Here is a 23,054-nt window from a genome sequence, read left to right as displayed (position 1 = left end):
TTTCCCGTTTTAAAAAATGCAAAAAATCCCAGTGAAAACTGTACTGCCACAACACTTTTTTTTTAACTTTTATTCTCAATTTTGAATAATAGAACACGTTGCAAACAGTAGAGTGGTAATGAAGAAACATTCTCTTGGAAGATGAGTAATGATGAGGGAGAGATGGACTGGAGCTGAGTGTATGTATAGCATATACCACAAAAGAGGATGATTTGATTAAGGACAGACCAGAAAAATGCACCAAAGAAAACACTGAAGTCATGACCGGAAAACATATTAAATAAATTGCTGTGGATTTTGATTTCTATAGGCTAACTCTTCTGACAATGTAAAGACTTTTCAAGACTAGGAGGTACAAAATTAAACAAAACAAACAAAAAAACTGGGGGAAACTGGGACCAAAGCAGTAAGTTGAAATCAGAGGATATTTATACTTGTTTTAAACTGAAGGCTATTTCCTTTGCTTGTGCCGGTTTATACGCAATTGAGTGGATACAAGTCCTACACATGCTCATTCTGATCACTCTGTTTCATGAGAAATAAAACTGACTAATCTAATATACAGTATAATAAAGGTTATAGGTCTGACGGGAACAAATGGCTCTAAAATGCAGAAGTGTTTTCACCAGTTTTAAGACTATCCTCCACCAGACAATACAGTAGTTAAGAGAAACCTGCCATCATGTAAAATCAAATCAAGAACGCTCTTGGCCCGTTTTAGTCGCTCATATCCATGTCCTCGTCGTGCTGGTCCTCGCTGTTGGCGTCCGACCCTCTCCTCGTGTCTTCGGCGTTCTCCTGCAGGGCGTTCTGGGCTGGCGGAGAGGACATCGCATCTGAATTTCTCTCCTGCTCTTCTTCCTTCTCACTGTCGTAGCCTTGCTCCTCCTCGTCGTAATCTCGTGTCACCTAAAGAAAGGGGGATGGGGGTTTTTGGGCAAACAAATGAGTCTAAATGAAGGTATCAGTAGAACAAAAAAAAAAAAAATCATACAACAGATCTGACATTGTTAATACATGAACAATACCCTTCATAGTAATAAATAATACGTAGTATGAAAAAGGCAAGACTACCCTCATAAGTTGAATACCATGTAGAGGGGTAACAAGACAGCTATTGCCAAGTATTATGTGGTCAGAATTTACAGGTAACTGCCGAAGTAAAGGAAACGCCACTATAAAGTGTCATAGTAGAGCTGAGTAGAACATTAGCTGACATCTTTCCCGCAGAGCCCTGAACTAACATTAACTGCTGAGGATGTAGAAACATCAGCAATATGAGCAGCCATCACTGAAGCAGAAGTCAAGCATCTAATTGCATGAACCACGTACCTTTACATCTCCTTTCTCACTGTCAGACTTCCTGTCTCTGTCTTTCTCTTTATCTTTGCTCTTCTTACTGGTGGAGCGCTCTCGTTTTTCACGGTTTCTGTCACGGTCATCCTTTCTTTCCCTGTCACGATCTCGGTCCCTCTCTCTGTCCTTATCCTTCTTTTTCTCCTTCTTGTGTCTGTAGGGAGAAACAACATATCGCACTGAGTCAGATGCTATTAAAGACAAAGACAATGCATTCCAAAGAGCCAATGGCAGTAACCGGCTCTGCTGTACCTTCTAGGAGAAGGAGACCTAGAGATCTTTCTCTTAGGAGACCTGGACTTCTTTGGTGACCTGGAGGCGCTGCGACTTCTTCTGTGTCGTCGGCTAAAGGAGGAAATCCAAAAAATGTTTAGTATGACCACCCAACACTAAAGCACGGTCAAAAGGAGAACTAGTGACACGAGGATGCATGCATAAGTCAGTTCTGCTTCCTGTTTGTCAGAAGATGTTGTCTTTGGAATGGATTTCGAACTTGTGATACGGTAAGAGGCAGTAACGGAAACTTACCGGCTGGCGCTTCGTGACCGTCTTGCGCTGCTGTAGCTCTTGGGGGGTGTTTTAGAGCGTTTTCTGCTTTTTTCATCTTTCCTCCGATCCCTGTACAAGAAGAGAAAACATGTGAAAAACGAGGCAAAAAATGAGAACAAGACAACTTTTGACTCTTCTGAGGTCAAAATACAGACCTTGACCTAGAGCGTCTGCTGCGGTCTTTCGAGTGGGACCTCCTCCTACGAGGACTCTTGGATCTCCTCTTACTCCTTGAGCGAGAGCGCCGTCGTGACCTGCTACTTGATCTCCTGCATCCAGATAGAAGACACACAAACACGACTGTCTTAGAGTTCAACATGTACAGATAAAACAACAGATTCATTCTGATGTGTCTAACATTGAATAGGATGTGGTAATTAGTTTGACAGTATCTGGGTTACCGGAATTGATTTTTATTTTTTTTTACCTGTGCCTTGAACGAGATTTGGATCGCCTCCTCCTTGATCTAGAACGGGATCTTGAATGTTTCCGTTTGTCGTCCTTCTTATCTAACAGGCAAAATTGTGCATTTTCACATCAGGGTACTCACTAAAAATTTCTTTTGCCAAATGAGGATGCAACAGTTCCGAGTACAATAACGTGTAAAAACCTAATAACAAGTTAGAATATAGCTAAGTGATGTGAATTCACAGAAAACACTCACTTCCTGGTTCAATGGCGGCAGATATCAGAGACTGTGCCTCCCTCACACGTTTCATGGCCTCCTCAATTTCTTTACTTGCTGCTTCTGCTTTCAGCGCAGGGTTGAGACCCAGTCCGGCAGCCATGGGATTTAACCTGTAATAGTGATGGTAGAGTGAGTGTGTGTGTGTGTGTGTGTGTGTGTATGTGTCCTTTGCCATGTGCCATGTATCAAAGCTGCATATGTAACTTCAAGCAATGGCACTTACTTTGGATCCATGGACATCAGCTTCATAAGCTGCTCTGCAGACAAAGACTGTGAGGAAAAACATGGGCAAACAGATCAAAATTTGAAACAAGGACATTCTATGATAATTACTTATAAAGTGCAAAGCAGATGTCCAAATAGCACAGCTCTTGACTTAGATGTGTCATGCGGTCACAAACGTAAAATTAGGGCCAAAAAAATGCAACAGTTAAACCTGTATTTTGATACTAACATTCACTGTTCCAGCACTACTACGCCTGCATGAATGATCTAAATACGTTTCTCATTGATCTGAGCCCAAATATACTATTGACAAAGAGAATGGTGTGACAACATGGAGGATGAGGAAGAGACGTCACCAGTTTTAAAGCATCTCTCTGCATGATGTATATGTTTTATGATACAATGCCTTCAAAGCTAGCGTGACCTTGCTGTTAACAGCTGGCATTTCTGAGCCAATGAAAGATAACTAAAAAGCTTAATGAGCTGTCTAGCACATCTCATGCTACAAATATAGCTAGGTAGCTTGTCACTAGCTGAAAAGGGAGCCAACATGTGTCATTTATTTCTTGAAGGGCAAGTCTATCGTTGCTAGCTGAAATGGCTGACTAAACTGGACATTCAAACTTGATAATGTATAATTCCAAAATTATCAAAGCAATATTATCCGGCCTTATCTTTTTAGAGCATGGTAGTCACTGGAGAAGCAGCACAATCAGAATACGCTTCCTTACTTGCATATTATCTCACAACTCTGTAAAGTTGGCCTAACATAGCACTGACTTATGCAAAACTTTTCCTTATTTTATCTTCTTATTCCTCATACTGGCTTTTAAAAGATACAGGCTTAAAAAAAGATTAATTGCTGATGCAATGTGAAGCTTTCAATCGTTACTACCTAGTTTGGGGCCAGTGCATTTGAAAATGGCATAAGTGGTTGGTGTATCAACTGTATCTGTTTGACTTAATTACATATGACTGCCCGCTTTTATAGTTCAAACTGACTGTTGAAAAGTCTCTTATGAGAGCAAATGATGTGTTATCAAATGAGTGGTGAAAATCACAGCATGGCATTTACAATCATTACAATGGAGAACAATGTCTTTGAAAGTGTAACACCACCATAGTGGCGGATAATGTACGTATGTGTGCATTTATATATGCATCTCTACGTTATTTATGTTCATCTGTCTAATATCACACCTGGGGGTTCATATTGGGTCCAGGCACTCCCAAAGCTGCCATGGGGTCCATAGTAGGACCTCCCAGACCACCAAGTGGGACCCCTCCAATCTACAAAATAAAGGAATTCTGTGGTCAACGTACTATTTTCCAGTTTAATACCTGCTGCATTCACAAGTCTTTTACAAGGTCAAGATATCACTTTCAGACAGGAAATATGCAAGACCTCTAGAGGCCTAATTGACAAAGCAACCAAACAAATTTACTGCTACTTACGTTCGCAATTGGATTTGGTGTGGGCAAAAGCCCTCCCCCAGGCAGAAGTCCTGCGACAGCATTGGCTGGAGCCAGCAGTGACAGCGCTTTGGACTCATCAGGAATCACTCCTGTCAAACAAAACAATGTTACCAAGTGTCGTCACAACCTCCACATGCACAAACAGACCCACAGGCTGAGACAAGCTACTTCTGCAAAGCTACATTATCACTGTGGTCAATAAACCTTTTTAGAGGTATAAAAAGATGAGTTCCCTTACAAAAGCATGATTGCATTGCACTACCAGAAATAAAAATGTCACTATACACACTGCCAAGATGGTATCACCTGAACTTGTATTTTTAAGTCATGAACCAAATGTAAGCAAGCACAGCCGGTTCTCCAGAGGGGTGTGCTCTCATAAGCTGTTTTATGAACAAGCGACTCGTGCCGTCTGCTTCGCTATAAAGCACACAAAGACATCAAGATAGACAAAACAAGAGTTCATAATTTTTGGATTTACATTTCAAATCACAATTCATCACCAATGGCTCGACTTACCATGACATGAAAAGAAAAAAAAAAGAAAACGTAAAAAACAAACAAACAAACAAACAAAAAGATCGAATTTCTTTTGTAGGGCTTTTGCTGGTGCCTGTGAAAATTCACAGCACAGACAGAACTGTAATATAACCTCTATGTATCGATCCTGACGCAGCCCTACGAAACATAGTCACACCTCAACTCTACAAGGCTACGAGAGTGCAAGTATGTCAACTGTAGAAATGGGCAGAAGTGCTCAAGAGGAATTGTGGATAAGAAGGAAGGAGAGAGACAGATAAAGAGAGAGAGAAACTGAGATAGAGTGAGAAAGAGAGCAGTATGCCCTCCATCATATAGAGGGTTTCTGCCAGCAAAAGCCCTCTCTGACTGAATTACAGAGTACACAGAATGCTGCGGGGGAGTTTGAAAAAACAAAAACAAACAAACAAAAAAAAACGATATCTTGTGAGGTGCATAAGATCCATGGGTGATCAATCTGAAATTAATATGACCTCAACACAGTCTTTTGCAGAGGCACACAACAGAGAGACAGAACACTTGAGAAACAGGACAAACTGCAGAGGACAAAACTGTTGGGGTGGTATTTTCTGCGGAGCCTGGATTTTAGGACTGGCAGAACCAGGATAAAAGAACTGGAAAACACAACAACAAAAAGAAACACCACCATTAAAAAGTATTTTAGGCCTTTTGAGTCATGTGGAGAAGTTCTATAGAACATTCTAGAGAACTGCACCGCATCGACTAAACTGAACCTTACTCGAACTTCGTGTGCACACTTCTGGGGGTGAGAAAAATCACATACATAGAAGTCCCACAATCAGTTACATAAGTATAGACATCATGGGTGGAGACAGTGGACTTTCAAATGTGATAAAAGTAGTAACTGTGTAGCGATACATACCAACCATAGCACTTGAAACACCTGGCATGCAGAGATTATGTAAACTTCCATGAAATGTACTTACCATGCCCTATATTGAATTTTAAGTGCATGCACTTACACTGATAAGTCACTGTAATGAAAACTTCTTTCCCCAGACCTGGGTCTTAAATTGTATTATGTAGGCTACATTACGGTGTGCCCTAATATAGGACTGCCCATGGGTGGCATGAGACTACTTTCTGTACTATTAAGGAGGCTCTGTAATTTCTTAGCCCATTACAGAAAAGAAACACACATGCGCAGACCACACACACGCGCACACACACACACAGAAAAAAAAAAATTAACTACAGAGACATATTTCTTTATGCACCTTAGGTCAGTTTCTCCTCATCAAGAGTGTTAAACTGAATCCTGGCCAAAGACTTTTTTTTTATTTTATGGGCTATACGCATTAATTTAAATAAATTTACTGGAAGATATAACTGTGCTTTTAAGGTAAATGTGATATAGTTTCTCGTAGTTCAAAAGTAATGTTACAGAATATTATTGGTGTCTCCAAAAAGATTGTTCTTTTCAAAAGAAAAGGAGAGGAAAAGGGGAGAAAGATGAGCACTCACCCTCTGCAAAAGGGACGACGATCAAGGCTCTGTCGACGAAGACCGTGTTTGTCAGATGCTGAGACACCCCAACGGACTCGGATTCGCGGAACTTTACAAAACAGACACGTGAAGTCACAGGCAAGGGAGAATCACTGGAAGAAAATATAAATGCTTTTGCAAGTTGTACACACCATGTTTAAATACCGAGTCCAACAATCTCTCATTCAGGCGATTTTTGAAGAAAAATTACTGAGCGCCATCACAGCTCCTGCATTTCTTTTCTTTTTTTAAAATGACTGAAATCTACTGATTTCAGTGGGCAGTAGAACCAACATCACCGACGGACGCTCCGTCTGTCTAATTCTGTCATTGATGCGCCAGGGCAGATGTTGCCAACGTCCTACCTGAACTGCAGTTATGACGTGAGGCCAGTTGTTTTTCGACGGGTGAAAAACAGCAAAAGCACAGAATACAAGTTAGCTTTCGGAAAACTATGGCGTCCAATTCTAATATGCATTATTCATTAAACAAAATCAGCAGTAGGATATGGATGGAAAACAGTGCATTTATCTGTGCATCTCCATCAGTGTATTACAAGATGTACCCTGGCCCGAGTGGCCTCCCTAACCACTGTAAGTCATTTAAGAGATTTGCACAGATTTGGCTGAGACTATCAAATTCAGTTATTACAGTGACTTCACTAAACTCTTGGATAGCTGATCTGTGCAGCTAATTTCTATGTAACTTACGACTTCTAAAGTATCATGTTTTCCATGACCTATTAATTCATGCAGCCATGACTGAAAAATCGACGCGCCAACGTAAATGGCCTAATAATGCCACCTCCTTAACTCTCTGGGTACTTAGCATGTGAGACGATGGCTAAATAACGTCGTATGGGAGGAAAAAATTCCCAAGAGCGCGGGCGGCTAAACTGAGCAGTCTACATACATTTAACAAAATGTGAACTAGCCTAGTTTAACTTGGTGAATACATACAAGTAATACTACGTTAGCTGGCGTGCTAGATATTACTACATAACTTTACCTAACCTATCTTTAGCTGTTAGCAACATCGGGCAGCATACAAATCGAGCGTTCAATGCTTCTGAGTTAACACGTTACTAGCTACGTATTTCTGGTACTCACTCTGGTGGAAACAATTTCAGATCTTCAATATTCCCCAGGAACCCAAAAAGAGTTCTCATCTGCTCGGACGTTGCGCTGGGAGACACATTCGTCACTTGAACTACGTTGGTAGTGGAGTTCATGTTCGGCCCGCGATCAACCTAGCCTAGCTATGTCACAAATATTGATATTCTACGTTGGAAAACAAGAAATGTCAATATCTGTGTAAAATTACTAGCTTTAAGCTTTCTTTAAATGTCGGCGCGATCATCAAACCCGGTCCAGTCCGTTCACAGCACTCGATCCATTTGGGTATTCTCTGTCCACAGAAATTGGGACAATTAGCCAATGCTAACTATCACCTTCTATTAACTCGTGTGGCAGTAGTCTTCGTCTACACTGCCGCCCTCTGTACAACGTCGGGACTAGCAAGCAAATTCTGTTAAAATAAAAGTTTACATATCACAGTTGGATATTTGTTATAGTACCAATAAATTCTGATGTCTCTGTATCATTCTAACATTTCACCACAGCTAGCACTTAAACTCTTGCAAAAATAATATTTACATTTGTAATATATAACATCAATGTGTGGGGTAGCTTGACTGGACAGTGCATTCGATTTTGCTACTAGACTTTTACTTTAAAACAGATAGTGAGATCAGCTGACCGAGCCGAGCTAAGAGCTTCCTTTTTAATTCTATGGTTCCATGGTCGGGCGGTTAGATGGGACCTGGTGACGTCATATCTAACGTTCCGTTCACGTTCACTTCTATGGTGCTGATGTTTTAGAAATATTATATGGGCGCGCCAAACTATGATTGGCAACGGCAACGGCAACGGCAACGTAACATACTTACTTCATGTCAAGATTCAAATATAATACAGCAAATAAAGCTGTGTGCTGATGTCTTAATAGCAAATAGTTTCATTCTATCTGAAAAGTTGCCTTCAAATTTAAATCACATGGCTGATGCTAGTTAGCTAGTCGCTTAGCCTGGATAGCGAAGTACTTTGTTTACTGCGTTTTATATACCAGCTAACGTTAGTCACTGGTTGACCAGCTACACAACGATAGCAACCTTCACCAGCCTTGACACTTGAACTAAATTTCCCTTGCCGCTGCCTTTATACTCTTATATCAGCCAAGCATAATATCTTGCAATTACGTTTTCTAAATGTCTCGTTTCAAAAGAGGTGCAAAAGTGGATTCCAGGGCTGGGTTCAGGACGGAGAAAGAAGAATCTCCAGTGCCTCACGGTCTACTAAAAGCTGCCAGAAAAAGTGGGCAGCTCAATCTTTCAGGACGAGGACTGACTGAAGGTAAATGTATCTGAAATACCGTTAGATATTGTACTCCCTTCAGCAACATAAAATTCAGGGGTCTAGTTAGTCATCGAAATGTGATGCGGGCCAAACTGTTGAACTCTCACATATTCCAGTTCCACAGAGCGTATGGAGACTTAACATAGACACTCCAGAGGAAGCGAAACAGAACTTGTCATTTGGTGCGGCGGATCGATGGTGGGAACAGACCGACTTAACCAAACTTTTGCTCTCCTCGAATAAGCTTGAATGCCTCTCAGAGGATGTCAGCTTGCTGCCTGCACTGGTCGTTTTAGATGTGAGCATTTTTACAGCTAAAACTTATTGAGTCAAATGCACGTGATATTTGTATCTATTTACTTAAGTCATACTTAAAAACTGGCAGCATTTCTTATATCAGCTTTTGAACATGTGCAATGATTTTTGAGGTTCATGTTTTTGTTGCTTCATGTGTCCCAGATTCATGACAACCAACTCAGCACACTACCAAAGTCCATTGGAGAACTGGAACAACTCCAGAAACTTGTTCTCAGGTACAGTTCCAAAGCCTACAGTGATCAAAAGCTTTCTAGCCATAGTTTTTTCATTCTTTAATTTTCCTTTTTTTTATTTCTTCATCCTTGACTACTTCTTTTTTCCATATTAGTCACAATAGGCTGACAGAATTGCCACTAGAGCTCTGTAATCTGACAAACCTGCGATGCCTTCACCTGCAACAGAACCAGCTGGAGTACATTCCCACTGAAATTGGACAGCTGACCAACTTGGATGACATTGTAAGACTTGCTTCCTATAACAGCCATATCATATTGTTTACATAATGAATATGAATTCTCATAAAAGCTGTGTTGTTGTTTTTGTTTTTTCTTTTGTTTCCATCAAAGGACCTCTCCAACAATAAGTTAATAGAGATCCCAGACAGCCTGGCTAAGTTAACCAACCTAGTAAAACTCAACTTGTCTTGCAACAAGTTGAAGAGTCTTCCATCAGCAATTAGTGAAATGAGAAGTACGTAACAGTGTTTAAACAAACAAATTGTCTCTCTGTTATTATCAGATACACAGAACATATAATAACAACAGCAGAGAAGTAGATTTTCCATTGTCAATTTACACAAAAAAACAAAACAAAACAAAAAGTCTTATATCTAATCTCACTGTTTATACGCAGTATGAATATGTATGATACAGTGTTTAATTTCACTAAGCTCTCTGGTAGAAAATTGAACTGAAATGTCACTGTTACAGATCTGAGAATGCTTGACTGCTCCCGGAATGAGATAGAGAGTGTGCCCCCCGTCTTGGCTCAAATGGCCTCCCTAGAGCAACTCTACATTCGGCACAACAAATTACACTTCCTCCCCGAACTGCCCTCATGCAAAACCCTTAAGGTAAACATGAAATAATAATGTGACATTTTTTTGTACAGCTCAACCAATCAAGTTATCATCACATACTGTTCTTTCAACCAACTGTAATTCATTCATATTACAAAAAAAACTGAAAATGATGGTTGCAAAAATGAAAGATTCACCTCCTTTGATTTTGTTGTGTTAGGAGCTTCATGTTGGTAATAACCAGATTGAGGTGCTTGAAGCAGATCACCTAAGACACTTGAGTGGTCTTACTGTCCTGGAGCTGAGGGACAATAAGGTGAAAAAGGTTCCTGATGAAATAACACTACTGCAAGGCCTGGAGCGCCTGGATCTCACTAACAATGACATTAGCAGGTGTTGAGCATTTTCCATCTGATCATTAGATTACATTTGCATCTTACAACTTTTTTTGTTTTTTTTTTAACTGATTTTATATAATATGTCTTCCGGTATATAGCCTGATATTATGCTCATATTCATTTGCAGTGCTGAAGCTTTGTAAAATAAAAGTTTAATACTTAGTACTTACCACTCCATATATTTTGCTATTTCTTTTATTTCTTGATTAGTTCAAAGTCCGAAATGCTAATACTGTTGTTAATTAGGGTCTGCTGTTATCACTAATATTCAGCATAGAGCATTCGTTCTGAAAATATGTCGTACAGTGACATGGCGTCTGTAAAAGTGTATGAAAACAGCTGTTCTCTTTCTGTTGTATGTGACACAGTCTGCCTAACACTCTTGGTACATTACCCAAGTTAAAGACCCTGGGTCTGGAGGGCAACCCTCTGAGAGGAATCCGAAGAGACCTCCTAACAGTGAGTGTCTGTCTCATTTAGGCCTCTAAATCCTGTAAATCCATGGTGAAGTTACTCAGATATGATGATGCTGAAGCATACTTTCAGTCATATGTTTTGTTTTTTGTTTGTTTGTTTGTTTGTTTTTGTAGTTTTTTTGTGGTGAAAGGTAAAGGGTTTTCTCCTCCGATTAAGGACTAGGCTTTGTCAGCTGTAATGTAATCAATGTCCGGTTAGTCATAGGCAGGGAAACAAAATCTAAAAATATGTCATGTGGTGTTCTTATTTATGTCTATTTTACAGAAAGGCACCGGTGAACTTTTGAAATACCTTAGAGGTCGAATACAAGGTAGTGATGATCACCTCAGATGGGTTAAACTAAACTGAATTTTATGGATTTGAACCAGGGAAGGACTATTCTGTCCTTCAGTGTGAGGAAAATGTGATTTCTTTCTAATCTGTAGAGCAACCAGAGGAGAAAATCAAAGATGAACCTAAGACTGCAATGACTCTCCCAAGTCAAGCCAGGATTAATGTCCATTCTATCAAAACTCTCAAGACATTGGACTACAGGTAAACTAACGTGGTGCTAATATTACTTTGTGTCATTTTTCTTAACGTGAATTTATCTGAAAACTCCAAAAGAACACATTTAAAACACCTTTAATTTGTAATCATCTAATTTTATTCTTAGACATGTTATTTATACTTTTTCCGTCCATAGCGAGAAACAGGAGGCATCTATACCCGATGAGGTATTTGATGCTGTTAATGATAATGCTGTTGCCACGGTGAACTTCAGCAAGAACCAGCTGACTGCACTACCACCCAGGTGCCCATATTAGCATTTACTCTGTCATCGTTCCACTCAAATCCTGAACATCCCTGTGACACCACCACTTTAAAATCATGTTGTATATTATTACACGATATGACACTGAATGTAGTGTTTTGTGTATTATGTTTAAGAAAATGTACAGATTCCTTAATATACCATGTAGCTTCAGAAACTTTGCAGAGTTACTGTGCATTTAGAAAGCATTAGGCTTTTTGAGTTCATTTTCATTCTTTCTTTTCTTTAGGATTGTGGAGCTGAAAGACACTTTAAGTGATATAAACCTTGGATTCAACAAGCTGACCAGCATCTCACCAGAGTTTTGCATGCTACAACAGTTATCCCACATAGATTTGAGGTAAACGGGCATTAATTTATTACATGGTTTAAATATAGTGTAATTATGTAACACTGCCATAACCAAGACTGTTTACTACATTCATGTTATTTATTTATTTATTTTTATTTTGGACATGCTCAGAAACAATGTTCTGTCCGCACTGCCAATGGAACTGGAGGCACTTTCCAAACTCAGGAGTATCATCCTGTCTTTTAACAGGTATTTGTTGACAGTGCAAGTTCATCGCACCACCCATGATATTTATTCATTTCAGATTTTATGTTTTAAAGTTTTTACATGTCTATAGATTATTATAATATAGTCAAACCTTGACTGTCTTGGGTTTAACTTTCACAGATTTGATTATTTGTGAGTTTGTCGTCAGTAATTAAATGTGATTTTTTTTAAATTTTTTTTTTAGTTTTGCGGTAAATCGCAGACGATGCGCGTAGACTAGAAAATGTAAAGAAAAAAAAGAAAAAGAAAATAAAGTTTAGTAAGTCATAAATGCAGTACAGTGTATCGTTTTACTTTTTTGTGTGTTAAATATGGTCAACAGTATTAAGAGTTCAGGTTTTGGGGGGGGGCCTAGAGATATTCACGGTTTTTCCACTTTGGCAGGGGTCCTGCGCCCCTGACCCCCGCGAACGTGGAAGGCCGACCGCACTATTATTTTATACGTTTACATTTACTCATATTTTTACCCGTTTCTTCTTTTCTTTTTCTCTGCAGGTTCAAGACATTTCCGGATGTGCTATATAGCATTCCTACCCTGGAGACGATTTTAATAAGTAACAACCAGGTGGGCGCTATTGACCCCGCCCGACTGAAAACTCTCCACAGACTGTCCACTTTGGATCTGCAGAACAATGACATCATGCAGGTGCCCCCAGAGCTAGGCAACTGTACAAGCCTGAGGTAAGAAACTCTCAGCTTTGCGCTCACATGCCCCCCCGCCCCCCAGACAAAGATGTACTGTGGTTGATCTGAGCTTTTCTTGTGTGTGATTAGTCACATCGCCCACCACATTCACTAGGGTTCTTCAGCGCACGGAACAAGAGTGAAAGTACACAGGGAGAGAGTGGATTACAGAGCAAAGTTAGACATGACCCACCAGGCTGGCTGGTTTTTATCTGCACTCATATTTTATGTACTTAGTCATGCTGGCAGTGGCTTATAAATCTGGGAAATGGCCCAGCTGTTGGAGGCTCTGCGTAGATCAATTAGATTGCGACAGTTAAATTATTGTGAAGCTGTCATTTTGGGTCTTTTTCGTAAACAAGATGCTATACAGGCTGTTTTGACTCTCGGCAAAGTCTGATCAAATCAACCCGTGCACTTGCTTTACGTAGTATATGATTTTGATTCCGTTCTTGAGCGTCTCTGGTAATATGTCTGACTTCTCACAGGGCTCTAATGCTGGATGGAAACCCCTTTCGCAATCCCAGGGCTGCCATTGTCGCCAAAGGAACAGACGCTTTATTGGAGTACCTACGAAGCAGAATTCCCACATGATTTTAGACTAGAGGATCAGCAGTATATTAACATTACCGTCAGTGGATTGTGCTTGGTATTTGCTGTGGTGTGCTGCATCTTATTGCTGCTGTCACCGTTTCTATCAACTCTTAAGTCGTATTTGCACACGTTAAAGTGACAACCCACCACAAAATAGCATGAATAAATGTTTTCTTACTTGTTTCTCAATTAAATAATCAAAAGAAGAACAAAATCCAACTCTCAAAATGTTTACATTGCATGATAATCATCATATTATTTGGCCTTTCTCTACATTAGGACAGTAGTGGTCAAGAGCTACAAGTCTGTCTCCTTTTTCTACCTGGTTAACTCTGTAAAATGAGTTATTATTCCTATCTGACAAATAAGCACTTACTGAATAGTTTTATTTACTTCAGTACATTCAGAAAGTACGTTTTTGACTGAGACTCTTAAAAGACAAATGTCTTTCAGCATCTTCTGCCAATTTCTAGAAAGTTTTCTTTGTTACTTGCTTCACCAGCCAACTAATATTGATGATGTAATGGACAGTTCAGCTACTGAATTTTCATCTTGAGAGATAACTCCTTAAAAATTTTCCTCACTTAAACGTATATGAGAGCATGCTTTTAATCACAATCTTGTTGGGATGCTGCAAAAAGAGAGCCTGAAGATACAGACTGAATAATTTGATTGTCGCGTTTAATGTTTTGTTTGCTTACCTGATGTCTGTCCGACGTCTCTGAATCAATAAATACATTTCCGGAAACAACAAAGCGCTCTGTGCGTAACGCTGTCTGAATAACAAAACATCACAGAATAGCAAACAATAACAATAGTGACTTTTTATTATTTTTACAATAAAGACTTTCATACATTATTCAAAACACCTCTTAAATACTGAAAAACTCTGTGCCCCCAGAGTCGAAAATGGCTCTGGTATTTATGGCACAGCATTGAAGGTTTTTCTATTTTTTTTTTTTCCTTTTTTTTTTGTAACATTTTTGATTTGGCCGTTTTTTAAGAAAATGTATCTTAAATATTTACAGATAGCATCTGCAAAATGCATTCTAGACACAGAATATATTCTATATCAATTACATATTTTGTGTTAATACAGAAATAAAATTGGAAGGATCAAACTTGCATGTGCAAATAAATAAGTAATATGATAAACTGTCACTAAATTTGTCCAACTAAACATAATTCTCTTTTCCTTGATAGAATAACTTTTTGCACAAGAAAATGAAGCAGCATTCAAGTCCTGTAAGTCTTCATACTGCGGAAGCTATAAGTACATTCACAATCTATCTGAATAAATTTATTTCAATGTCTTCATTCACAATTATTTACATCAATACTGCAATTAGACTGAATAATACCATATAAGCTTTCATATTTAATAAGATTTTAAACACATACAAAAATGACCATTTTTTTTATATTCATGTACATATATAGGTTTATATGACACAAATTCACAATTACTGTAGAAATAGCTTTACAGGTGAGATACTACAGCTGTTCTTCTATGATCTAAATATTCTTTTTTCCATACTTTTTTTCATAATCCTTATAAAATCTCACAATTTGAGCAAAGCTAAGTATATCAATATATTAGAAATCATTACCTGAAAACATTTAATAAAAATAATTATATTATCAAATGTTCTGTTACAATAGTCTTTTTAACAATTAAATTCCACGTCCAACCATAAGCTTGTATGATAACTAAACTGCTTTGTGAACTTAATTAATGTTAGGGCTTTTGATTGGGTCTTTAATGCTTAGTTTTGCTCAAAAAATGTCTCTCTAAATGCTACATTTGACCATAATTTCATAAAATATAACCAGGGTTCATAAGCAGTTTACTGGTGATAGAGATTCTATGGCACCAATTATTACAGTTATGATCAGTTTGCTCGTGAAGACTGCTCTGGCATTTCAAGTTTATGTTGGCTGATGGCATAAAGTTTGCAGTTCTAATGATGCAAAAATACACAAAAGGTTTCTCAAAAAAAAAAAAAAAAACCAAACAAAGTATCCTAATATTTTTATTTCTAACAAGACATCTTGAAAAGTGAAAACATGCTGTAAACATTAAAGCTTTTAAACATTAAAAAAAATGGAAATCAACATAATGCCATGAATCGCTTTATTCCAACATGGTTAAAAATCCTTATGAGATGACGAATCCTACGTGAAAATGATTCAGTATTTTTCATGTTAGGATGTCATTCTTAATGTATGAGGGTTGTTCATGCGCAGCTGAACGAATGTAATTAAATTCTTTACACAGGGTGAAATGTTGCAAATGTATAATTCAGAAACTGTTTTTTTTAAGGGGGAAAAGTTTGAATTTGAGAGCACTGAGCTGGATTCAGCAGACATACACCTAGTGTGATATTCCCTCTCAACCTCTTACTATAAAATTGTTCAGACTGCCTCACAGTAACCATTTGTACTACCTTCTGTTTCTACACAAATTCCTATATCTGTGTTTCCCAATCCTGCTCCCAGACACCCAGTTAGGTCTTTCCCTGCTGTAAACACATCTGCCTCAACCAATCAAGGGCTTGACAATGACCCGATGAATTGAATCAGGTGTGCTAGAGCAGAGAAGGTATATAAAATGTGTGGTATAGTGAGCCAACAGGTGCAGGATCAGGAATCCCTGTTCTATATGACCTTTTAGATAGACCATTTTCCTAATCTCCTCTCAGTGTATCATTAACCTGTCAGGATCACGACCAACAGGGGGCACTGCAGGACAATCACGCTTCCATTTTCGTCACTGCAGCTTAGAGAGCGTATTGCTTTGTGCTTTTCCTTCAGCTTATCAGTGCAAATCCATCCTTTCTTAAAGAAACTGAATGGAGAGATTTTGTCTCCCTTTGTCAACTGTTTGATGAAATGCACGATCCTGGAGAAAACTTTTTTTTTTTTTTTTTTTTGCACGAATGTTACCAAAACTCAAATAATACTGAAAAAAATGACCCATGGTTATTTTGTTAGCCTTCCTTTCTCAAACCTTTCATGTCTGTGTTGAAAATGAATATATTTACACAAGGCATATACAAAGTTGAGGCAGTTCTAATGGTAAATGTGACTCAGTTAAAAGCAGATGTGCTTCCATGCTTCGATATTTAAATGAGAAGCAACTAGGAAAAATAGGTACAAAATAAAAGGCAGTATAAATAAGCAGAAAAAAATGCACCCACCTACAGCCTCTGGCTGAGAGATAGAAATGAATTTCAGTCACATCAACGTAAGATTTGAATACATACACGTAGTAATCCAGTTGTAACGCATTAAGATATGTTCTCTACTGTACATTTGGCACTAGTGTTTGCCATTGGTCCAGCAATTGGCAAACTGTTCCTAGAATTTAAAAACAAAAGTTGTACATACTCCTGCGTTCCCCGTCGGCGTGAGGAGTTGCGATGATATAAAAAATATTTATATTGTGCTCTCCCTTAAGATTACCAAGTCCACAGTTTTCGGGAAACTCTTCAGAAGAGACACAGCAGTTTCGTGTTCCAAATGTAAAAAACTATGTCCATTGGCCTGCAATGCAAGAACGAAGCATATGGTGAACGAGGAGGGGCTGTACAAGAGATCAGGGTAGGTTGGCGTTGGGGGGGTGTGGGGGGGTGGTGAAGGCGGGCAGCACAGGAACACTGGGAACGATCCTAGCTCAGAGGAGATAGAGAAACGCACACCGTCATAGAGAGAAGGAAAAAGAGAGAGATGCGGACAAAAGGAGGAAGAAGAGGAGATCATGCTGTAAAGGAGAGAAGGAGGAAAGAAGCTGGCCTTTAGAGAGCTGCTCTTCAGCTCACACTTCCATCTGTGGAGAAAGAGAGCGATGACTGAGCCTGCAGCATCTGCAGGCTACGGTGTGGGCGAACATTTCTAGCTGCAGCACATTTATAAACCATACGTGTATCTACCTACCAAAGGCTACCAAAGGCCAATAACTACAGAGGGTTTGCGCATCCCAATTAGTTATTTAGGCACATGGAGCCTGGTGAGCATGATGTGTGAGATGGGAGTTTCATATGAGTTAGAAACGCTCAATGTTCACTGACCTCTTGAAAAGTGAATGTAACTGAATGTGATTATCCTTAATGTTTTTCCAAGCTAGGTATGACATTTTAATAATGTATCACTGGTCTGTGCGACCATTAAATGAACTTTGTCAGATTATAGGCACCATTATTCTTTAAAAGAACATTTAAAAGTTGAGAGAGATTTTGGATTCATAAATATTGGAAATAATTGGAAGACCAGATTCAATCTGTTACCAGAGGCAAAGTTAGAAAGATAGGAAAGAAAGTTGAGGGTAAAGGGATTTTACGGATAAATATGCATGTTTTCAAGTACTTGAACCCCTGGAAATCATGTATATCAAGTGCTAAGTTTTCATGCCATCAAAGCACTGTCAAGTGTTCCACCTTCATTACATTTATTAAAAGTCATGGATCACAGTCCAGATCAACATTTATGCAAAATATTCTGCAGCTCGAAAAAGCATCACAACCATACACTGTTCAATGCAGAAACAAGGAAAAAAAAACACGTTGAGCTATGGCAAAGGTCAAAACAGGAGTCCATGCTCACTTGATTTACACACTCTTTCTCACGCTTACTCACTCACACACACACACACACACTTGGCACATAATACAACATGCAAGGCCTCTAGTGGCACTGTGGCAAAAGATGCATCATCACAGGATGTGGAAAATGTGATGGTGGCAAACATGGTTACCTTCAAAATTTTGTCCCCTGGTTGTAGGACGTTGTAGGCAGGTCCATCAGGCTGTACCCTAGTAACAAAGATACCCTATAAGTCAAAAGTGATATGGGGTTAGGAACCACATGGTGAGGATGGTTTAGAATCTTTGCCTTTCAAATCTGGATTAAGTTTTTTTTGTTTGTTTGTTTGGGTTTTTTTTTTTTTTTACTTATTAACAGACTCAGTCGTGTTTCATTTATAGAACTTGCTCTTGAGTTTAAAAAAAAACAGGCGTCTTTCACTAAAATAATTTTACTAGGGCATCAACTTAAACGTGTTAATCTAAAATTAAAAAATCATGGCACAACATATTACATATATATGAGCTTGCGCTTTAACTTTCTCTTGCTTTTCTTATCTTTGAAGTTATTTTTTTTTTCAGTATATAGAGCTTTCAAAAGATTTGCATGACTTTATTTTTTAGTAAACATCTTATTTCAAAGCACTTTTCAAGGCAGAGATTGTAAAAACATCAACCATACAATAGTACATCTGTTGTGTTGCATCCATCTTAGCACTAGTAAAACATACTGTGAGTCCACCAAACTTTACAGGAGGTGATTCCAAGAGGCATCACAGGGATCCAGCTTCTTGAAAGACTCCCAAAGCAACCAAATACAGCAAAGAAAATGATCTGATAACTATGAACAATATAAACTTATGAGCACCAGTGTACTGTGTAAGATAAGAGCTTATGTTTTTTTTTCTTAAACTATATTTATTCAATTCAAAGTATATTTAACTTCTGCCAAGGTTTCAAAAGAATTGTACCCTATGTGTGATCAGGTGGAGGAAATGTGAACTTATTCAGAACAAGCTGAATAGAAATAATACATTTGAGTCCAAGGTTAAATAACATCACTGTTACGCATTATTGTTATTCCGTTTAATTAAATTTTCATTTATTTCTCTTTGCTCTGCATATCAAGATATGTGTTTGTGATCAATATACTACTAAAATAACTGTTTTTTCAATTCCTTTTCATTTTGTTGTTTTCATTTTAAATTGTGCTAAACAGTGACATAGCACAAAGAAGTTATAGGCAACACAGCCTACTGATGTGTAATGCTGAATATTACACCAGCTCATGTTTCCATGGAAACTCCAAAGAGATGTGCAATTTCCTCCACCATGAAGAGAAATATGTGCATTTGATGATTCCAAAAGTACAGAACATAATTACACAAAAATGGAATAAAATAAGCACCAAATTGCGGGTATTACATTCTCAGTATATTGTATCTTAGTCCTTTAAACGAATTTGTTAAAGGGATTTTTACTCTTACCATGTCTGAAGGCTTGAAGGGGTTCCCTTGTCCACTGATTCCTCCTGAGATGCTGAAACCTAAGCCAGGGTTCTTCTCAATGCGAACACAGAACTGTCCAAATCATACAGCACACAGATAAATGATAAATGATAAATGAAGAAACTACAGATAGAAAACTAAATACCATTAAAAGAAAGAGAAATGGAAAATCAAACCAAGCACATGTAAGCTGCAGGAATAGTAAGTTAGAAATGTTCAGCTAGCAGTTAAAAGCTTCAGTTTCAGTCTGGTGTCTTCTTCACATAAGACTGACACAAAACTCTGACATGTTAAGTGTCTCTTTATTCTTTACCAAGTTTTTCCAAAAGCCTATGGCAACTGCAATTGCTACTGCAACGGAAGTTCAACTGAGTTCAGTAGAGTCATTTATTCAGGTTTCTCCTGAGTACCTCAGATTGTCAGTGTGGTTAGATTATTAAACCATACTCTACCTGCTCTTGATAGCCATCCATGCTCTTCTGCCCTTTGGTCTGGATGAGGCATCGTGCACTTTGTGGCCGGGGGCTGGTGGTGTTGACGGGCATGGGCAGGGGGGTCTGGTACTGCTGGACGGAAATCTTGTTGATGGCACCTTCATACTGCTGGTCCCTTGTCGTGCGGAGAGGTGGCGTGGCAGAGGCAGATGTGATGATCATGGTCTGCGTTTGGTGGGGGTTGTGACCAGCAGCCTGTGGATGAGTCAGTCTGTGAGAAGATGCTCTAAACATGCAAATGTCTAATTTCACAGGGCGGTGAGGTGGGGGCGGGGGTGTCATCCCATATCGCATCAGCATCCGATGTGACCCAAACTGGAACGGGTATGACTCCAGTTGTGTCATTTGGTAGTGTCAACACCAGAATAAGGCTTGGAAAAATTTGTGCAAAAACACATGAAAGATGAAATTTTCTTGTGGTAATTTGAAAAAGAAAAGCAAACAAACAAAAATCATAACTAAAGAGTGACGTAATGAAAATCTGCTAAATGTAAATGTGTCCAGAGGATCTAAATAGAGAATATGAAATACTGACTGGATAACATTACAAATCTCCGACAGAATGTAACTACAGAATATGCACAACTGTGACTTTTGCACATAATAGCGTTTTCTCAGTCTGCATTTTGTACAAGCAATCTCAATTTTCTATAGCTCTGGAAAGAATGACCAGCATTGAATGACAGCCCAAGACATAACACTAAGACATTGACTGACTCCAGTTGCCAAGGAGACCAAGAAAAAATGTGGCACAGCGAAAATGAATTGTGGCAGCAGTTAGCAATTAGCCATGACATTTAAAAACATTGACATGACAATTACAGCTAAATTAAGAGGTCTATCTAAAAAGAACAGGTTAGGATTAACAGGAAAGGCAAAACATAAAATATAATAAAATGGAGCAGGTGCAAAACTGATTGCTGGAAAATGGAAGTAATAAAACTGACATGTGGTGAGATCAGAATAAATGTGCAAAGTCATTTTTGGGTCTTGCATATTTTATAGAAGAAATATGGAGCTCATGATGGAGGAACACACACACACACACACACACACACATACATCTTTTACCAGCCACTTCTGTTTTTGCTGTTTCTAGTGGGTTGCAGTTCATTTCTCATCTGAGACACTGGCATGGGACAAATAACTAATACAATCATTCTTCAGGTCAAACAAGGACTTTATTCTAACGCTGACAACATTTTGACCACACTGAGAGAGCAAGACAGTACACAATAAGCTAGGACAGACCGAGGCAAGGACAGACGGTGAACTATCACACATCTGTTTGAGACTTTTCTTAGATCTACATAGATCTATGATCTTAGATCTATGACCCCTGTACCCACCCCCCCCCCCCCCCCCCCCCCCCGGCCCACTGTACCTTTTTGATGATATTTTCTGGTGGCACATCTCTCCTTCCCAGTGAGTACGGTGCCCACTGACTGCTCGGGGAAACCATATCTTGTCCGTTATCTAACATATTGCTCTGTTGTGAAGGGGTCTGAAGAAAAACAACTGCATGAGCAATATCTTAATCATTTATGTTTGATGATGAGCTAGTCCTTTAACAGCAATACAAACCCGAGATATTTCTCGTAAACACATCGTTTTACTGGTAGATTAAAGAACGCTGTTTAGCCATTTTTTGTTCAGCTTTCCTTTTCTCCTGTCTCATAAATGACAAATACATTACTCAGCAGTGTTTGTAGCACTCACTAGGAAGACTCACCAGGATGTGACTTTTGAACTGCAAGAACAGTTTAACAGGGGAAATTTCATATTATATTGATGGACAAATATGATCATTTCTTTGTTTCTTTGTATGTGAGTGTGGTTGTTATCCTTGTCCTGTAAAATGGTAACAGTGAAAGACTGTAGCCCATAAAGCAGACGCTGTACAGCTTGCTTGAGCAGACACAATGACTGCAGACACACCACAAAGACATTGGAGTATTTCAGACGACAAAGATAAGAGAGAGAGTGACAGTGCCTTTTCTGGAGTTAGTACTGATGGGGAAGGAGGTTGCTGGACTGTGAAGTATGAATTATGGTCATTTGATGTAGATACCTTCAAAAGGTCTTTCTGGAAACTCCTTACAGAGTTAGTTTCGACAGAATGGACCTGTTGAAATGACATTGAACTAGATTTTTTTCCCCAGGGTTGTTGCCTGTAATGTTTTCTCTTATCTTACTTTTTAGGTATTCCAACAGATTCTAGATCACTTCATTCGTGAAGTTAAGGTGTGTTAACAAATACAAAGTTTACTGTTTCAATGGAAATAATTCATATTCTAATGTAAAAGAGAGTTCATTCAAAAGTTTAATACTTCAGTTATATTCATATTAAATGTAGTTTCACAGTAATTGAGTTGAGGCTTACTTCACAGAGGGATTTTAATTTTTCCATTATAAAATTTGAGAAATTACTTGCTAAATGGAAACCTTAAATTGTAATTTCTGTTAATACTCACATTTGGTAGAGGTAGCCACTGTGTTGTTTGGTTTTCATGCTTTGTGTTATTGTAAAAGTTTATTGTCATGCTTCTGTTGGCATGCGGCGCAGCATAGCCTCCATAGTGCAGCATGCCGAAGTTTACTGTGTTGTGCTTAAGGACAGCGCTCTGATTGGAGGAAACAACCATGTGACATGTTTGAATGGGTGTGCCACACAAAAAGGTCAAAGGCTGCAGCTGGGGATATACAGGACTGCAACATACACATTGCAAAGCTACAACAGATTAAGTGAACTTCACAAACAGAACAACAGCAGTACAATACAGCACACTGTCAATGTTAGCATGACACACAAACACTCAAGGTTAAACTGATTTAGACCTAGAAGTTGTGACAGTG

The 23,054-nt window shown here is 38.7% G+C and overlaps 3 protein-coding genes across 6 annotated transcripts in view; 1 reads left to right on the top strand and 2 right to left on the bottom strand.

The window, feature by feature from the left end:
• Window positions 1-74: 74 nt before the first annotated feature.
• On the bottom strand, window positions 75-7,813 carry LOC115827384 (serine/arginine-rich splicing factor 11). Of its 4 annotated transcripts, none has more exons than XM_030791201.1 (13): window positions 7,450-7,813; window positions 6,320-6,453; window positions 4,256-4,383; window positions 4,160-4,162; window positions 4,019-4,108; window positions 2,817-2,863; window positions 2,570-2,703; window positions 2,333-2,414; window positions 2,061-2,174; window positions 1,885-1,974; window positions 1,609-1,701; window positions 1,333-1,510; window positions 75-909 (listed from the first exon to the last, which is right to left on the bottom strand). In XM_030791201.1, the coding sequence occupies exons 1-13, from the start codon at window positions 7,569-7,571 to the stop codon at window positions 718-720; spliced, it is 1,407 nt and encodes a 468-aa protein (XP_030647061.1). In that variant the 5' UTR covers window positions 7,572-7,813; the 3' UTR covers window positions 75-717. The 4 variants fall into 4 exon arrangements, with proteins under 4 accessions (XP_030647061.1, XP_030647060.1, XP_030647059.1 ...); XM_030791200.1 differs by lacking the exon at window positions 4,160-4,162 and adding an exon at window positions 1,806-1,829 and having other exon boundaries at window positions 4,274-4,383; XM_030791199.1 differs by lacking the exon at window positions 4,160-4,162 and having other exon boundaries at window positions 4,274-4,383.
• Window positions 7,814-8,575: 762 nt separating this feature from the next.
• Window positions 8,576-14,354, top strand: lrrc40 (leucine rich repeat containing 40). The gene is made up of 15 exons (XM_030791421.1): window positions 8,576-8,751; window positions 8,871-9,052; window positions 9,214-9,287; window positions 9,401-9,530; window positions 9,639-9,762; window positions 10,002-10,144; window positions 10,311-10,483; window positions 10,857-10,947; window positions 11,230-11,275; window positions 11,391-11,499; window positions 11,651-11,758; window positions 12,009-12,119; window positions 12,243-12,320; window positions 12,834-13,019; window positions 13,511-14,354. The coding sequence occupies exons 1-15, from the start codon at window positions 8,607-8,609 to the stop codon at window positions 13,614-13,616; spliced, it is 1,806 nt and encodes a 601-aa protein (XP_030647281.1). The 5' UTR covers window positions 8,576-8,606; the 3' UTR covers window positions 13,617-14,354.
• A 2,700-nt stretch (window positions 14,355-17,054) lies between these two features.
• lrrc7 (leucine rich repeat containing 7) overlaps window positions 17,055-23,054 on the bottom strand; it is a 30,080-nt gene continuing 24,080 nt past the window's right edge. The window contains exons 19-23 of the mRNA XM_030791492.1: window positions 21,583-21,702; window positions 20,157-20,393; window positions 19,684-19,776; window positions 18,370-18,444; window positions 17,055-17,162 (exon numbers count right to left, since the gene is read on the bottom strand). Of these exons, the coding sequence (XP_030647352.1) occupies window positions 17,055-17,162; window positions 18,370-18,444; window positions 19,684-19,776; window positions 20,157-20,393; window positions 21,583-21,702 (633 nt within the window). The remainder of the gene's footprint in view (window positions 17,163-18,369; window positions 18,445-19,683; window positions 19,777-20,156; window positions 20,394-21,582; window positions 21,703-23,054) is intronic.

The sequence above is a fragment of the Chanos chanos genome, chromosome 14 (genome assembly GCF_902362185.1).
Source record: "Chanos chanos chromosome 14, fChaCha1.1, whole genome shotgun sequence".
NCBI lineage: Eukaryota > Metazoa > Chordata > Actinopteri > Gonorynchiformes > Chanidae > Chanos > Chanos chanos.
The sequence above is the reverse complement of the archived record's forward strand: the minus strand, read 5'-3'. Positions and strand labels throughout refer to the sequence as shown.

Excerpts from the sequence above, each read along its gene's own strand:
- lrrc40 (XM_030791421.1), top strand. The coding sequence starts at position 8,607 with ATGTCTCGTTTCAAAAGAGGTGCAAAAGTGGATTCCAGGGCTGGGTTC. Across the intron at positions 9,531-9,638 it reads TGACCAACTTGGATGACATT|GACCTCTCCAACAATAAGTT; the intron begins GTAAGACTTGCT and ends TTTCCATCAAAG. Across the intron at positions 11,759-12,008 it reads CTGACTGCACTACCACCCAG|GATTGTGGAGCTGAAAGACA; the intron begins GTGCCCATATTA and ends TCTTTTCTTTAG.
- LOC115827384 (XM_030791200.1), bottom strand. The coding sequence starts at position 7,571 with ATGAACTCCACTACCAACGTAGTTCAAGTGACGAATGTGTCTCCCAGC. Across the intron at positions 1,511-1,608 it reads AGGTCTCCTTCTCCTAGAAG|ACACAAGAAGGAGAAAAAGA; the intron begins GTACAGCAGAGC and ends TTCTCCCTACAG. Across the intron at positions 910-1,332 it reads GTGAGAAAGGAGATGTAAAG|GTGACACGAGATTACGACGA; the intron begins GTACGTGGTTCA and ends CCCTTTCTTTAG.